General features: G+C 41.4%; 1 protein-coding gene across 1 annotated transcript in view; it reads left to right on the top strand.

The window, feature by feature from the left end:
* The first annotated feature begins 6,033 nt into the window (after positions 1–6,033).
* The window catches only part of adcy6b (adenylate cyclase 6b), a 58,181-nt gene continuing 48,299 nt past the window's right edge, over positions 6,034–15,915 (top strand). Inside the window, exons 1-3 of the mRNA XM_036534366.1 lie at positions 6,034–6,254; positions 9,010–9,221; positions 9,567–10,530. Coding sequence (XP_036390259.1) covers positions 9,589–10,530 — 942 coding nt within the window. The 5' untranslated portion in view covers positions 6,034–6,254; positions 9,010–9,221; positions 9,567–9,588. The remainder of the gene's footprint in view (positions 6,255–9,009; positions 9,222–9,566; positions 10,531–15,915) is intronic.

Raw genomic sequence — 15,915 nt, 5'->3', positions numbered from 1 at the left:
TCAGTTAGCTGAACATTAAGCAAACAACATGCTGTTTATATTGAACATTCCTATGGTGAGGGAAGTATAGCAGAACACAACACACCTCAGTGTGTCCTGTATACTGCATGTGCTGCAGCCTAACCACTTTTGATGTTATTGTTCTTCACTTCCTACATTAACATCCACCTCTAAGGTGCTGTATATGTGAGTACAGTTGATTAAAACTGTCAAAATGGTTGAAAATCATGTTGAACAATAAACCATAGGGAGACAATTCAATTTAACTGCTGTAATACTTCATCATTATCTTTGATTAACTATTCTCAGCAAGCGTTACTTTTTTAGTTCTTACACATCAGCAGGAGCTCAGATGTCATTGACATTAACCAAAAATATCATGCAAGAATCAAAATCCTCAATCTGTAACTAATGATGGTGTAGAAAAGGGCCACATGTTTCTGTTTCTGTCCTTGTCTTTGTTTGCGCACAACCCCCACCTCTCACAGGCACTTGTTTACAACTCAGTTGAAACCTGCCCAAACCGGTCCTGCTGCTCCCCTTATCAGCAGGACCCCCGCAGGTAACCCAAGGCACAGGCGCACCCCCAAGGATAGCCCCCAGGTCACCATTTGCCCTCTGACCTGCCCGTATCCTTTGGCCACCAATCAGGGCCTCAATAGGGTCAAGGATACGGGACAATATAAAGGTGGTGGTGACCTCCCCCACCTCAGTACTGCAACAATACCTGGGAGGTGAAGAACTGGAGAGACCAAGCCCTTGGGGACCAAGCATTGTGCTGTTGTGTGCATCTGTGCCAAAGAAACCACACACATACAACACACACCCACATCCACCCATTCCCAAATCCCCAATAAATAACTGAACCCGGAACCTGACTCCTGTGTGCTGACTGACACCCCACTGTGACAGCAATTTAGCCTGAACCTAGTCATGGGTGAAACTGCCCCCTCAGTTTCAGTTGGATTTTCTTCTAATTTTAAAAGTAAACGAACCGGACCAAATACGTGCTTGGAGAAAAAGCTTTATTTGGTGGAGATGGAATCCGGCAGCATGTCTGCCTGTGAAGCTTTAACTCAGAGAACTGTTAACGTGATTGTCCTTATATACCATGAAACAAATGGCAACAGACAATAGATTTACACTGCTGCAACATCAAACTGTGACGGACGTCACTGGGAACGGCGGCTTTTCCGTCTCCGCATGAACAAGGACACAAATTAAACCACAAATAATGCTTTACCGTCTGTTTGTATGATGTTAAGGTGCTTTGTTGGTATGCTGTAGGATGTCTGGTCAAGGTCTGGGGTTTAGCTAGAGTCTGATAACACTCAAAAGTTGTAATGTATGTAACACAGAATCAATGAAAGACGCAAAACACGGTACATTGTAATTTAGAATCGTAATTTATTTAAAGCGGCTATGTAAGAGTTCTTTAAGTGCGCACATTTAACACCAGAACACTTGCTAGTTGGCTGTTATTTAGGCTGTTTCTAAAATGTATGTACTTACTTACTGGTGGTTCCTGTACTCCTGTTGTCTTCTGGGTGTGAGCGAACAAACTGGGGTGCAGGACGGGGAAGCTTTTTCTGCACTCTTTTCGCGCTTCGATAAGGAAGCGCTCATTGGTGCAGGGGTGCTTCGTGCGATTTTATTTTAATCGTTAAAGAAGTATCTAAGGGCATTAATAAAATAAACATCTGATTGTCTGTAAGGTTCAACATTTCTCTTATTCTGAACCATGTCTGGTCAAAAGTTACTATAATCTTACACTAACATTTAAGAATGAAGTGCACCATGAATGCACTGCACATGTGTACTGTTCACTACATAATCATCTTCTTTCTTACTCTCCTTTGGATGTCCAGTTTACAGAATGACACTCTTGCAGACATTGAATATTGTATTACTGCTCATGTACTCCCCTGCCACTGTTATGCTGTTGACACAGAACTCTTCCTCTCTTCTCTCCCTCTGATAAACAGGGGTCACCAAATATTATTGCATGCCTCATGGAGATCTCTACCTGGTAACAAAGTATTATTTACAGGCCAGACTCTCCAACACAGACCTGTTCTACCTACCAGCCAAATCCTTTCCTCTCCAAGAGCCCTCCATTGCTCTACATAGTTCCCACAATTCCCTTTTAACACTGCCAAGAATCTCTATGTCAGGCTTGACAACAGGTTCCCATTAGCAGAGAGCACCACATCACTGACCTGGTCCTGCAAATTGATCCTCAACAGCAAGAAGAATTAGCATACATCTTAGCACATTCTCAACCTTGCTGGTTCAGACGCTTGTATTATCCAATCTCGACTTCTGCAACTTCATTCTGGCCAGCTTCTTTGTAGTTATCAAATCAATTACTCAATTAAGTTGAATTCAGTTAAACCAGAGGTGTATTCAGTCAACAGCTGAATCAACAAATTACTGGGAACAAAAGCCAGTACACACAGTGTGCCCACATGTCCAAGGTTGAGAAACACTGTGATAGTACCTCCCTCTCTCCAAACAAATAAAATCTGTTCTTAAAAACACTGCCAATATTTGCTTTTTCCCACATGAGAGGGTAATAATAAAACTGATTTTTGAAACGTTAAGGTGATGTTCTCTGTTTTGGAAGCACAGGCCCTTCCTTGGGTACAGTATATACACTGTAGATATAACACCATAGTAACATGAACCTAGAGTGCAATTCTGCAGGGATTAAACATGGGTGACTGGACAGTGGGAGTCTCCATTCTTATGGGCCAGTGAACAGAAAGCTTTCAGATCTTTCATCTCACATCGGTCCTTGGGTCTTATTCACAGCCCTGTGTTTTAATGTAGGATAAAACTGGCTGCAATCTAGCTGGAAAAAGTTCTTGTGTTTTCCTATTGTTTATTATTTACTGATTTAGATTTGCAGAGAAAAAAATAAAAACTAACTTAATGAATATTATCTTTAATTCACAATACACAAAACTCTTAATAAAGAGATCTGTGTCTATTTTGAAATAGCTATGAGGAGTGGTGATGGGGTGGGGCAGACTGAGCAGCAATGCAAAGTCCCAACATTTCCTTCCTCCTGTTTGGCTCAGTACATTCTGTGACTTGTTCCTGTGATCAGAAGAGGGGGAGTTCTGATTTCAAGATACACAATGGCCTACAATTGGCTCAGCCTCACAGTGGCTCAAGAATCACTCCCATCTGCGAATGCACAGCGCCATCAATATGCCTTCCCAGTATGTACTGCAGGTGACCTCTCACTGGCAGTCAAGTGCAAGGCTGTGAGTCGTCCCCACCCCACTGCAGTGAAACTGGTTCCTCCTCATTCTCTCAGCCTCCCACGTAGCAGGGCACAACTCAAAGAAACATAGTTCCCTAACACGCGAGAAAAACGCTGCATCACCATAGATCATAGGTCATATCAACAATCTCACCTGCTTTTGCCTATCTGATATCCCATCTTCAAGGGCCACAGTAGGCCATTTTGGAGCAAACACTAAATATCAAATGCATTCTCTGATATGGATCTGATCATGTTATGTTTTACACCTTCACATTTTAAAAGCAAATCTTGATGTGTGAAAAATGTATTTGATGTGGTCACTAGTAATGGTTGAACCATACAAGCTTGAGAATGAAAATTGAAAAACCACAGTAAGGCTAGACATTTTTCTGCATTGCATGTTTCTGTTCTGAAACACTTCTTGTTTAACAAGGAAAATCATACATCATACAAGTAACATTTCTAGAGTTAACATATTATTTTGAAAAAAGTTTTATATTTGGGCTTGAATGCACTTTTATTCTCTGCTAATATTATTGTGTTACATTTGTTCTTTGCTCACCTCTATTATGGCATTAGCTGGATACCACTAACAGCCGTCATAAATTTTGAGTGCAGTGGTCACATTTATTAGAAATGGAATGAAATTATTTATGTCAAACAGTCATCATATAAACTTTTTCAATTCATGGATTCAACACTCCTGCAGTCTGACATTGATGCCTACATGTCACCACCATCAACAAAAGTCGTGACAGAATATAAATTGATTTTAAATCTTGATTAATCAAGAGAAGAGACCTTTTGTCTGCTTTTAATATACTACAGTATTAGATTTCCCAATCAGGCCTGTTCCCCAGCTTTTTCCCTCAATATGCAAGATTTTCCCTACTGTACTACAAATTACCCTACTATTAAAATTAATGATGATACCAAGGAAGCATGGATATTCTCATGAACCACAGAGTAGCTAGTCTGCAATTTACTCCCTGAGAAAAGAGGGAGAGGGAAGAGATGCCTTTTAGGTGATTTTGGCCAGCAACAACAGCTGCCTTTCTAAACAGTGTGAATCACATGACAAGAGTGTTAGAAGTGAAACTACATTATATAACTGTGACGGAGTGCCGTCACTACAGTTGAGTATGTGCTCTGACTGCCATACCAATGAGCCTGGCTCTTTGGCCTCGCGGTCATAGTGGCATGGTTGGTACCCCGTAGACCTGGGTTCGAGGCCAGGTGGGGTGACTGCTCTCGCCCTTCGCTGCAAATGGTGTCAGCAGTGAGATGGCTTGCCGTGAGGCCATCGGAGGCGTGCCCGGTGTGTGAGCTTCACGAGGGGCCCCCGCTTTCGGTTGACCCCGGTGTGTGAGGGACCCCAGAGATGGGTGAAGCACTGGTGAATGGGGCACCCTGGGATGGGAGAAGTATGGCAAGGGAATGTGTGAGGGACGCCTTGGTGCGTGAAGCGCATGGGCGTGCTTCCCGAAGGGGAGGGCAGTGTGACGGAGTGCCGTTACTACAGTTGAGTATGTGCTCTGACTGCCATACCAACGAGCCTGGCTCTTTGGCATCGGGGTCATAGTGGCATGGTTGGTACCCTGTAGACCTGGGTTTGAGGCCAGGTGGGGTGACTGCTCTCACCCTTCGCTACAATAACATCTCAACATTTAATATAACTTCACCCTAAGAAATGAAAAGATAATAAACATTTCATACTCTGTGAAACACCTGACCTGACACTAGTGAGCAGTAAACAAATGACATGGGAAAGGGCAGTGGCAGTAGTGTAGACTGTCATCTCCTTAGATGTGAAGATAGAGAGCAGGAGAGAAAATGAGAATGAACTTATTGTTATTTTACCAATAGTATCGTATATTTTCAGTTTTGTTTGCTTTGCCTTATTGTTACTTTCTAAGTAACTAGTGACACCAACTGTCCAGATCTATTGCTGTTAACTGATACCTTGGCCAATTATGTGCTCTCAAGTTCCACACATGTTCCCCTGTTTGGTGACAACTGAGTGTAGTATAGGCACATTAGTTTAATTCAGGTCATATCTACCAGGCCTGCATCCAAACGAGTGAATCCCCATGATGATCGGGGGCCACTCAGATGCAGGTGTAAAAAGAGACAGCTGAAGTGTACTTTTTGCAAGAGTAGTCCATCACATCTCAGAGAAAGGATGCTGATTTTCTTGAGATGTTCTGAAACATGTAGTCATAGACCTCATGTACAAAATGAAACAAGATAAATATTTCTGGGGCTGATAAAGTATTCATAATGAAAATGCTGAATGTAGTTGTAAATGAACTGTGCTCTGTTTTGGTTGTGAGAGTCATAGAAATGTCATCATTATACCGCCATTGACGGCATGTGACCAACACAGCCAATTAGAACATACAAAGATTAATAAGTGCTTCATCAGATGTTTGATCAGAGCTTCTTATTCACTGTGCTGTGCAGACAATCAGATATAAAGGGACACAATGTTTCCTATAAGTGTAGTGATTTTGCAGACGTTTAGAAGGAATGAATCTGGCTAAAACATTAGAGCTTTCACAGCTTATTTACAGCAATAGAAACCACTTTCCATTTAAAATGCAGCTCCATGCAGTCTCATGACACGTTTTTGTAACCAGTAACTTTTTTTTTTACAATGGCACGTACTCACGCACGTACACGCGCAAAGACAAGCCTAGCTACCTCTAGGGGGACTCATGAGCTGTTAAGAGAGTACGACTGAGTGAGAGTGTGTGTATGCATTTTGGGGAGAAGGAGAGAGCCAGGGGAGCGGAGACGGAGGGAGTAAATGTAGGGAGAGCGGGACGCGAGCCTAATGCACTGTTGTAATTGCGAAGCCATCGCCCTGGTCCCTGATGCACACGGACGCAATCCGACACCAAGGACACGAATACAGCGGTTTGGACCGGATTGTTCAGCAGGAAGGGCTGTGTGCATAGTGTTAAAAATTATGTTCGCGGTGAGTCCTTGCTCTTTCGTGACTACACTCTCCTAATGTGAGAGTGTTTTTTCATGATATTCAGCGGAAGGCATTTGCATGGGATCGCAGGCAAACCAGTATCTGTTGTAATACATGCGGTAAATAGGAAGCCTGGGTGCCTTTCGCTGGAATGTCAGCTCGTTTGTTCAGAGCACAGAATGGGTGCGCAGTGTAGTGTGCGTGGTCTGTTTTGAGCTGTGCGCGGTGTTGCGTTCATTCCCACTGTTCGCTTCTGGTAGATGTTCTCTGAAGCTAAAAATTGCTCTGGCTCTATTGCCAAGACACTCCAGCTACAACGCAGTCAGTTGTAACATCTGCCAAAAAATATATACATACGTTAAAAATATCTTGTAATATCGAAATGCTGTTAGCGAGCTACCGCTAAACACGACGCATTTGCAGACGTCGAAATGGATCAAAGTCAAAAATAAAAACACAACGCAAGCTATTTGTGTAACATGAATAAAACATTTTACAAGGAAAAATCTGTATCGAAAATAACAACGTGACAACATAAAGATCTGACAAATAACAGTTGAAGGTCGATGTTCTTTTGCTCGGAAGTAGCGTATCCCAGAGCTGGGTAATGTACTGTGGTGCGTTGGAATGCAGGGTTCGCAGACAATCTGGAATTATAAGTAGTCGGAAATTTTTAAATTAAGTATTAACCTCTTCATTTGAATTTGAGGAAGAACAAACGTATTTCCAGGACGTACTGTTTGTGTTACCTACATGGGGTTGTTAGTTCGAGCAGACACATATTTGACGACCGGGTGTGACATGCTGCGTTGGGTAAGAAGCCGCACATTGTTGCCCTACTGTAACTGCAACGAAATGGTCACTACCGCGATGTATAATGTGGTTGTCATATACACAGTAAGACCCCTATTATGTAATGTGAATGTGTATAAATTCTGCATATTAATAGCGTATGCATGAAATGTTCCTAAGATTGCATCCTATTTCTGAAAAAGCGTTGTTGCGATGCAGCTAGCTAATGTGTATAATCTTGAAATGAAAGATTGTCAAGCCCTTGGTGATATCACACATATTATTGGCAATATTCTTATTATGACTGCAACATCTCGCTTTCTTAATAGCAGCCATCTAAATTTGGGGTCCGGAATTTAGTGAATAATAATTTCGAAGGGATGGTTCATGGCAAACGTTCACGAACTGTTTGCATTATGTAACACGCGGGTGCTGCTGCCGACCGGTCCGAAATGCTGTGTAGATGTGCCAGGAAAAAATCTGCATTTGTTAGTGACATAGAAATATATATGAATAGAGCCGCGCTTGCTAGGAGGATGCCGATGAAGTAGATGTGAGAGCGAAAAACCAAAAGCCATTAGTGTTCCTTGTCACAACGATGTTCCAATAATCACATCACATCACATCCATTTCCATGGCCTCAGATTTAGCATATTTTTAGTGAACGGATAAATTAGTGTTTCAAACTGAATGGTTGTTTAAAAATTCCATTTGACCGCTCTGTCGTGACAAGACTCTGGTTAACGTCGAAATTGCCTTTTATCTCCTATGAAGGTCCATGATCTTATCGAATTTTCAGAACAGCTCGAGCGCTTCCTTGTCGAAAAACGCTCAAGGTGGACATGGCGAGGACGTTCTGTTTTTTTTTTTTTTTACTTTATAAAAACAACAGACCTTCCCTCATCACAAGTGTTGTTCTGGTGCAAAAAAGATAACAGCTGATGGGGTTTTAAATGATCTGGTGCACTTTTATGGCTTATGCACATAAAGAACGTGTTTCATAGGATGATACTATACACAGAAGTGCAAGTACTCAGTTTAGGGACCCACGGTTAGCTAACAGAATGTAGAATTAGGTGACCATTGTGATTTATCTGTGGATATTCACATCTTCTGAGAGATCTTCTAATTTTACTTCTTTCTAGCCAACACAATCTCTGAAACATTTACCAGATCCTTCAGAAATGTTTTTCAAGCAATTAACTTGCTCAGGAGTGAGTTGTGGTCAGACTCTGTGGGATATCTACTAGAATCCATCCTTAGATGTCAATATTGTCTTCTAATTATCAATAGCATTGGGACCGTTTAATATCCTTCTGCTCAGATTGAGTTTTCAGGCTCTCTGCCTTTGGTTGAAGTGTGCATTGTAGTCATTTGAGATCTAGTCTTGTAACCTGAGGGTTTCAGGTATGAATCTTGGTAGGGCACTGCTGTAATACCCTTGAGTGAGGTATTTAACCTTGAATTACCTCTGTAAACACTTCTATAAGTGGATAATAAGATATGAGCAAATGCATGTAAGTTTCCCTGGCTAACTAAGTTTGGCAGTCAAGTCAAGTCAAATCTGCATTTTTAAATGAAGCTTAAGAGCAATTAAAGCAACTGGCAATGGACAGCTTTCCACTGCTTCCTTGACTTGATTTTTTCATTGTTTAACAGTCCTCGGAGTTTTATTTCTGTCAGTGTGTTTTGTCCTGCTGCAGCCTTTTCCAAGCCTGCTTCCTTATTAGGGAAAATTTTCTTTCAGCCACACAAATGAAGTTAGACATTAGCTTCATCTTTATAGTCAAAATGAGAGCCTCTCCATGATTAATGCCAAAAATGTTTTAAACAGTCATACATTGCATTTTCATCAGGAAAATGGTATTTTTGACCAAGGAGTGAATTATGGACTTGGCCTGTGGATAAAGCTTTATATTTATAGCTTTATATTTTTGTTGTTTATTTGCACTTTCATTCACAGACCCAGGTGTGCTGAAGATAAACGCGGTCGCACGGGAAGTCTCCCAAACAAGACACTGTTCCTGCACTCGTGTCCATTCCTGGACTGATCCAGAAGTCAGACACACTTCATAAAGTCCTGGCCCACCCCTCACCGCTACCATCTCACTTGGGGATAAATGTGTGCTCTAGCTGGGGGGAGCAGGGTTGGGACACAAACCAGAATCCACACAGGTGAGACATCTGACAAGTTGTGGCAAAAGGTCTCCTTGGTGGTTCTCAGTAGTGCCTGAGTATAATTTCCATCCACAGAAATAGAAGGTGAATAACAAGTTGAAAACAAAAAAAACATTCAGGCAATGTAAAAGCCAAAAGCTGTGAGGCCTGTGTGATTTTTTAGCATTGTAATATAAAAAGTCAGATTTTTGTTCTGCATATGCATGAGCCATTTTTGATTATGACAAATAAGGCAGATCAGAATGTATCAATCTCTCTGGGACTGGGTTTGAAAAATTCAGTTTTAATGTGTGTTTTTTCTGGTTCCCCTTGCTTTCACCCTCTATCCATATACTTCCTCAGATTCTCTCTGAACTCCAGTAGGATGTCCTGGGTCAGTGGATTCTTAGTGGCCAGAGTGGACGACCACAAAACGGCGTGGGGGGAGCGCAATGGAAGCAGGTCCAAGCGAAAGGGCAGCTCACTGTGCAACCCTCGCTACATGAGCTGCCTCCGGGATCTCGAAGCCATGGAGCCTCCTGCTCAGACTCCTCCCCAGCACCACCGTGGAGGGGGGGCAGGAGGCGGAGTCGGAGTCGGAAACTTTGGGCAGCGATGCGGCTGGCAAGAGGACCATTACGGCAAAAGGGGAGGGGGTGGTGCGGATGTAGCGCTAAAATCTGTGGACCTGACCTTTGAAGATAGGGACTTAAAGGGGAGGAAAGGGGGAGCAGGCTGGGGCGAGGCATCGGAGGAAGGGATGGGAGTGGCTAGTGGTGCAACAGGTGGGCCCAGTGGTGTGACAGCTGCGGACTGCTGGCTGCGGGTGGTGCAGGTGTTCCAGTCCAAAAAGTTTCAGTCAGCCAAGCTGGAGCGGCTCTACCAACGTTACTTCTTCCGGCTCAACCAGAGCTCTCTGACAATGCTGATGGGTGTGCTGGTCATTGTGTGTGGGGTTATGCTCACCTTCCACTGCGTGCACAATGTGCCGGATGTTGCCTACTCCTGCGTTCTCTCTGTGGCCATGGCACTCTTCCTGGCTATGATGGTGGTCTGCAACCGCAACGGCTTCCACCAGGACTACATGTGGATGGTGAGCTACCTGGTCATCGGCGTGCTCTTCGTGGTGCAGGTGTTTGGCGTGCTCATGATAGCCCCCCGCAGTGCTTCAGAGGGCATCTGGTGGTCCGTCTTCTTCATCTACATCATCTATACCTTGCTGCCAGTGCGCATGAGGGCAGCGGTGCTGAGTGGGACAGTGCTCTCCTCCATCCACCTGCTCACAGCCTGGAGGCTCAACCTGGATGATAGCTTCCTATGGAAACAGGTAAAACTACTTCTCAGGTGTCTCTGCCCTGCCGTGTGTCACCTCAGAAGTTTGCAGCGGAGATTGCATTTGTTATTTGTCCTTGTTGGTTCCTGGGTATTGTAGAAAGTCTTTCTGTTTTGCTTGCTTAATAGATTTGAGTGATAAAGGTTTCTTTAACTCTGCAGTGTTAGGAAGGCCTGGCATATTTTATTTCTGCTCCTGAGTTTCCTCCTGGTCCTGCTGGGGAACTGTATGTCAGAGAAGGTCTGTGTAGGTTACAGGTTTTCATTTGTTGCAGGTCAAGAAATGTTTGAGCTGTCTGTGAAATTGTCTTCACCATTGTTTTTCAGAATATGTTTTTCTTTCCAATTTCTGGATTGTGAAATTTTTTGCTTTTGCCAGAGATAATGGTGGTTGAATATGTTCACATAATCATATAATCATATAATCGGACTTTCCATTTTATGGGTAAAACTTTAATACATTTTTGCATATCTTTAATAAATGCAAAACCTTTTGTTTGGAAGGTAAAAAATTAAAATAATATTTCTTTAATAGCAGGTTTTTAAAAGACAATTGAATTAAGAATTAAAAGAATTAAAAGACAGCTCCCCCTTTAAAGCGATGGCAAACTATAAACATCTGATGCAGGCATCTCTGTAAAGCTCACATTTTCAGCATATTTTTATTCTGTATTTAAATATCACACTATCCCTCTATTTTCTGGAAGTTAACTGTTAACTGTTACTCATGACGGAATCAGGAAAATAATTTTCACCTTTTTTCCATATTGACTGAAAAAATGTGTACATTGTCTTATGAGTGTGCACTATGCTAGTGTGTCATGCTATGCCACTGTGCTAATGTGGTTGAAAAAGATTCTGTACTGAGGTGACATTATGATCAGTACCAACATTTTATGTTCTTGTTGTGATTGCTCTTGTGGTATACTGATACTGCTAGTGTTTTGAGACAGCAAAAATGTGTCGTCTGAAAAAATTACAAATGGGTTAGCATTACTTAAAATTAATTGTTTTATAAATGTTTTGATATGTCATAGCCAACAAATGTTCTAACACCCAGAGTTTTTAGTGAATGTCTTCCTTTTGAAATTGCTGGCTGATCCAAATGGAATCTGTATTCAATAACAAGTTTTTAATGTGTATAGTCAATGATAAAAATCTGAAGTTGTCATCAGTTTTAAAGGTGGGACAGGTAGAGAGTCCTGCTATGGTGGCTCTAGCAGGAAGGGGACAGTTGAATGGTTCGATCTCTGTAGTTAAGTACCATGATACAATAATATCATTCAGCTACTTGTTCACGGTACCATGTTGATTTTGAGTACATTCAGAACATATGGTGATGTTCTTAATAAACAGAGTTTGCTTGTCTGCTAATCAGCATGTCTGCTCTGACATGGCCTTTTGTCAGAAAATTTTCAGCTAAGTACCACGTTTTAGCATTAAAGTATCCTACGCAACCCCACCTTGATCTAGAAATTGGCTTTTCTATTTTTCTGGAAAAGGTCAAACATTAATTCCAGCAAAAGAGTTTGTTTGGACATACTAAGTGTGTGCCAAGCACACGGCCCTTAGAAGGGTGACTTCTGAATGCGTGTTATGCCTAACCTAACAGTTTTTCAGGGGTTTATTATCTCATCTGACCAGCTGTATGGTACTTTCTAGTCACGCCAGCATGTAGTCGCCTGCTTTTTCTCAGTCACCATCCAAGCCTCTGTTTCCTTAGGAATTTTCTGTTTACTGGGTGCTGTCATATTTCAGTTTACAGAAGAGATTGACTGTCACTTAGTTTTTCTGTAAACTTTCTCATATATTTACAAATAATTGTGTGAGAAGTAGTGGGTAATTTGATTGATTCTTCCACCATGCTTGCACAGGTTCTGACTGTTCAGCAGTAAATAAAGGAAACTGATCTGTTACCATGGTAATACCTCAAGCATCTGCAGAATCATTGCTGTCATGAGTACCAGTGCAAGGACTGTAAAACTGAGACCATGCTACATTACCTATAGTTGGCATGGTCTAGAAACCCGATGTAATTGGTCACTTCTTCAGACCAGACGTTTTTGAACCAAAACATCACAAAACAAGTTCTAGCATCAATGAAGCTGGCTTTTTTTCACATCTGGTGAAAAACGCTAGCACATAAAAAAAAAACTTGTAGTGGCATTATAAGGAAGATAAAAATCCATGGAAAGTGTTTGTTGGGACCAGCTTTTTAAGGTCCCGTAACCTGCTATGTGTATGGTGTATGCAACAAAACAATTTTCCTGGAGGTAGTGTTCAAATGGTTATGTACTTTTTACATTTAAAGGTAACATTTATTTCAGTGCATGTCTCTAAACATGAATGTTAAAAGGTGATGGTACAGGTACTATGTATAGGGTACATACAGGTACGTGCAATGTCCTTGACCTTGGACACTTACCCATGTGCTGTACTGCCACCTGTACTGTGACAAAGAAATGATGTAGATATTTGTGTATTCACAACAACTGCCTTTAAGTGTGTTTCTAGTTTATGTGCAACAGACCAACTCTTTTTAATGCAGTCATATTTTTTTCTAATGTACCTTCTTCATACATTCTATCGTCTCAGGCTAAATTCATATTCCCCATTTCAATTCAGTGTTATGCACTGCAAATATTGCTCAGTGATTCTATTTCTTTAGATCACAGTGATTTCAGTGATTTCTATTTCTTCAGCTCACCTGATTCTATCTGATTTCTTAAAATGTTGTAATACAGAAACTTCCCAAAACAAACTTCCCATTCTTGCCGATTTGATCATGATGACAATACAAGGCCCACAGTTAGCTGGGTGAGGTACCTTCTGTTGAAGTGTGCTGACCAATACCACCTTTCTAACCATGCCAAAGTGAGCACAGTCCGTAGCATAGACTGTTCTTGCACATCCAGTTTAGTGGAAGAACAAGGTGTGCCGTGCTTCGGAGTGATCTAGAGGGGCATATGAAAGTGCTCCCAGATAATAACCCCAGATGAATGTGTTGAAATTATCTTGAAGGATGACATGGTTGTGAACAGGACTAACACAGACAGGGTTGCCATTTTGGACAGATCTGACTGTGGCATGTGCTGCTAGCACCTATTCTGCTGGGTATTTCAGGTCCCTGAAGCTCAGGCTGATGCTGATAGCACTGAAAGATGCATTTTTGCAATATTTCTTAGGCTTTTTTTCATACCAGGGACCAGCTTGGTGTACTCTAACTTGTTTGAGGACTGCCTGAACTTGGTTCTGTTCTGCACATTTTGTTGCAGGTGCAGTCATTTGTGGAATATTCTTTCCTGCTGATTCTTAGTTTAGCTTTTTTTAAGCATTTTTAAATGTTTCAGGCCATTATTATGTACAGTGGGCTGACAGATTATGCAGTGTGATTTGGGTGGACATTCAACCTTGGTAGAGACAAAGCTGTATTTTATGTACAATTATGATGGCTGATATTTTCCAATGGTTTGTAGGTATTTTTTCTCTCCACATTCCAGATTGCAGGTACATGATACTGAATCACTCTGAATCCCCTTTTTTGAACTAAACTACAGTACAAGAGTGTCATTATAGGAAAATGAAAGCCAGCTAGTATTCTGTAGAGAGGTTGTCAAGTTAACAATAGTTAGACTGCAGGTTTGAATTTTAAGGTGGACCCCGCTGTTGTTCCCTTTAGCAAAGTATGTATTTGAATTGTTTCACAAAATATTAATAAATTTGGGCTTTCACTCAATCAGAAAAATAATGAATTAGCCTTTTTTTTGGTTTATTCACACCACGTTGTTTATTCACGGCATGTTAATTACACTTGCGTATGTTCTATTGTGTACAATGTGTGAATTAGGCTTTGGAGTTGCAACTTGCTGACGAGTTAGCACAAACATATTCATCTCATAATATTTGTAAAGTTTATTTTTTGTTTCTGCCAGTGCTACTTTAGCTGTTTGTGTTAGATGCTCTGTATTCATTTTCTCACCAGGTTTACAGTTTTCTCTATTCCTTAACTCTTGCCAGGCAACTAGCATTATAATTCATGTACATTCTGCTGATGTATTTGACCAGTTAGCTAGATATGTAGCATATGTAGCATAATGACTGTATTTGTTGTTTTACATCAGACCTGTGTAGCTATCTAGATAACGTTGGTGTATTTTTCCATTGACATGCACAAGCTTGCTACTTCTGAGTAGCTTTACTTACCTTGCATACTTTACCCTCTGCTAGATAGTTTTGTGTGGCTAGCTATTACCTTATCAAACTGATTATTTTCTGATTTATTTTCTGTCATTCACAGACTGAAAACTTTCATGAGAGTTGCATTGACAGTGCACTTCCAGTAATAAATAAACAGATAAGGATCATGATCTTCTCTTTCCCATTGTATACAACCCCACCCCACTACTCCACAAGCAAATTGCCACGCCCTGTGTGTCTCCACCCCAAATCCAGTAAACATGCAGAATAACAGCAGCAGTTGGCATAACTGAATGCTGCATACAAACTTTGTTTTAGAAGATGTGTTATGCATGCACATTGCAGAAGACATGTAATGTTGTCTCATGCAGTCTTGTCAAATTACATAGAAGAAACTGCTGACACCAATTAATAAGAAGATCTATACTGAAAATTTTGACTATCCAAAAAGGCCTAGTACCAGAGGTATCCCAAACGGTCATAACACAGCTCTGACAGTAATTTTCCAGCTTTATTTGAAGCTTGAATCTATGTTCAACAACCATGCATGCTCCCACTAAATCTTTTTTTGCTTGTGAGTTGTGTGCAAGAGCAAGATCACATGTACACGTGTGTGTGTGTGTGTGTGCGCGTGTGTGTGTGTGTGTGTGTGTGCACATGTGTGTGTATAGAGAGGCTTTGTTGTTGTGCTGTGAGTCAAGGACTAGGCTTTGGTTGAAGGTCAGTCAGTGAGTAGAATGAGCCTGTTTGGCTGTCTGATGTCTGGGAATATCATGATAATATAATTCAGTATAGCCTGGGTTGCTGTCAAACAGGGGATGCTTTGTACTTTTCTCCGAAGGGGGTTTGGGGGGTGGCATGGCGTGGAGGGGGGTATGTCATTATGCTCAAGAGAGGACAAAACAAAGGAAAAATGAGGACTATGACTTAGAATAATGAAAGAAGAATCGTGCTTGTGTTGGCCCTGGAACCTGACAGTACATATCTCACTTCTTAAAAATAAGAAGTTGTTCAGTGGCTGGGTGGGATTTTGGTGTCATTTCTAAACTCTGGCTTCATGTACTGCTTTTCGTAATACCATTTACGCAAGAACACTGTTGGAATATGATACACTGGTAGAATAATGTCTCCTAAGTTCTTGTGCTACTCTGATTCATAGGTCTAAGATTCAGTTAATACAGGG

The sequence above is a fragment of the Megalops cyprinoides genome, chromosome 7 (genome assembly GCF_013368585.1).
Source record: "Megalops cyprinoides isolate fMegCyp1 chromosome 7, fMegCyp1.pri, whole genome shotgun sequence".
In the NCBI taxonomy this organism is placed as follows: domain Eukaryota; kingdom Metazoa; phylum Chordata; class Actinopteri; order Elopiformes; family Megalopidae; genus Megalops; species Megalops cyprinoides.
The sequence above is the reverse complement of the archived record's forward strand: the minus strand, read 5'-3'. Positions and strand labels throughout refer to the sequence as shown.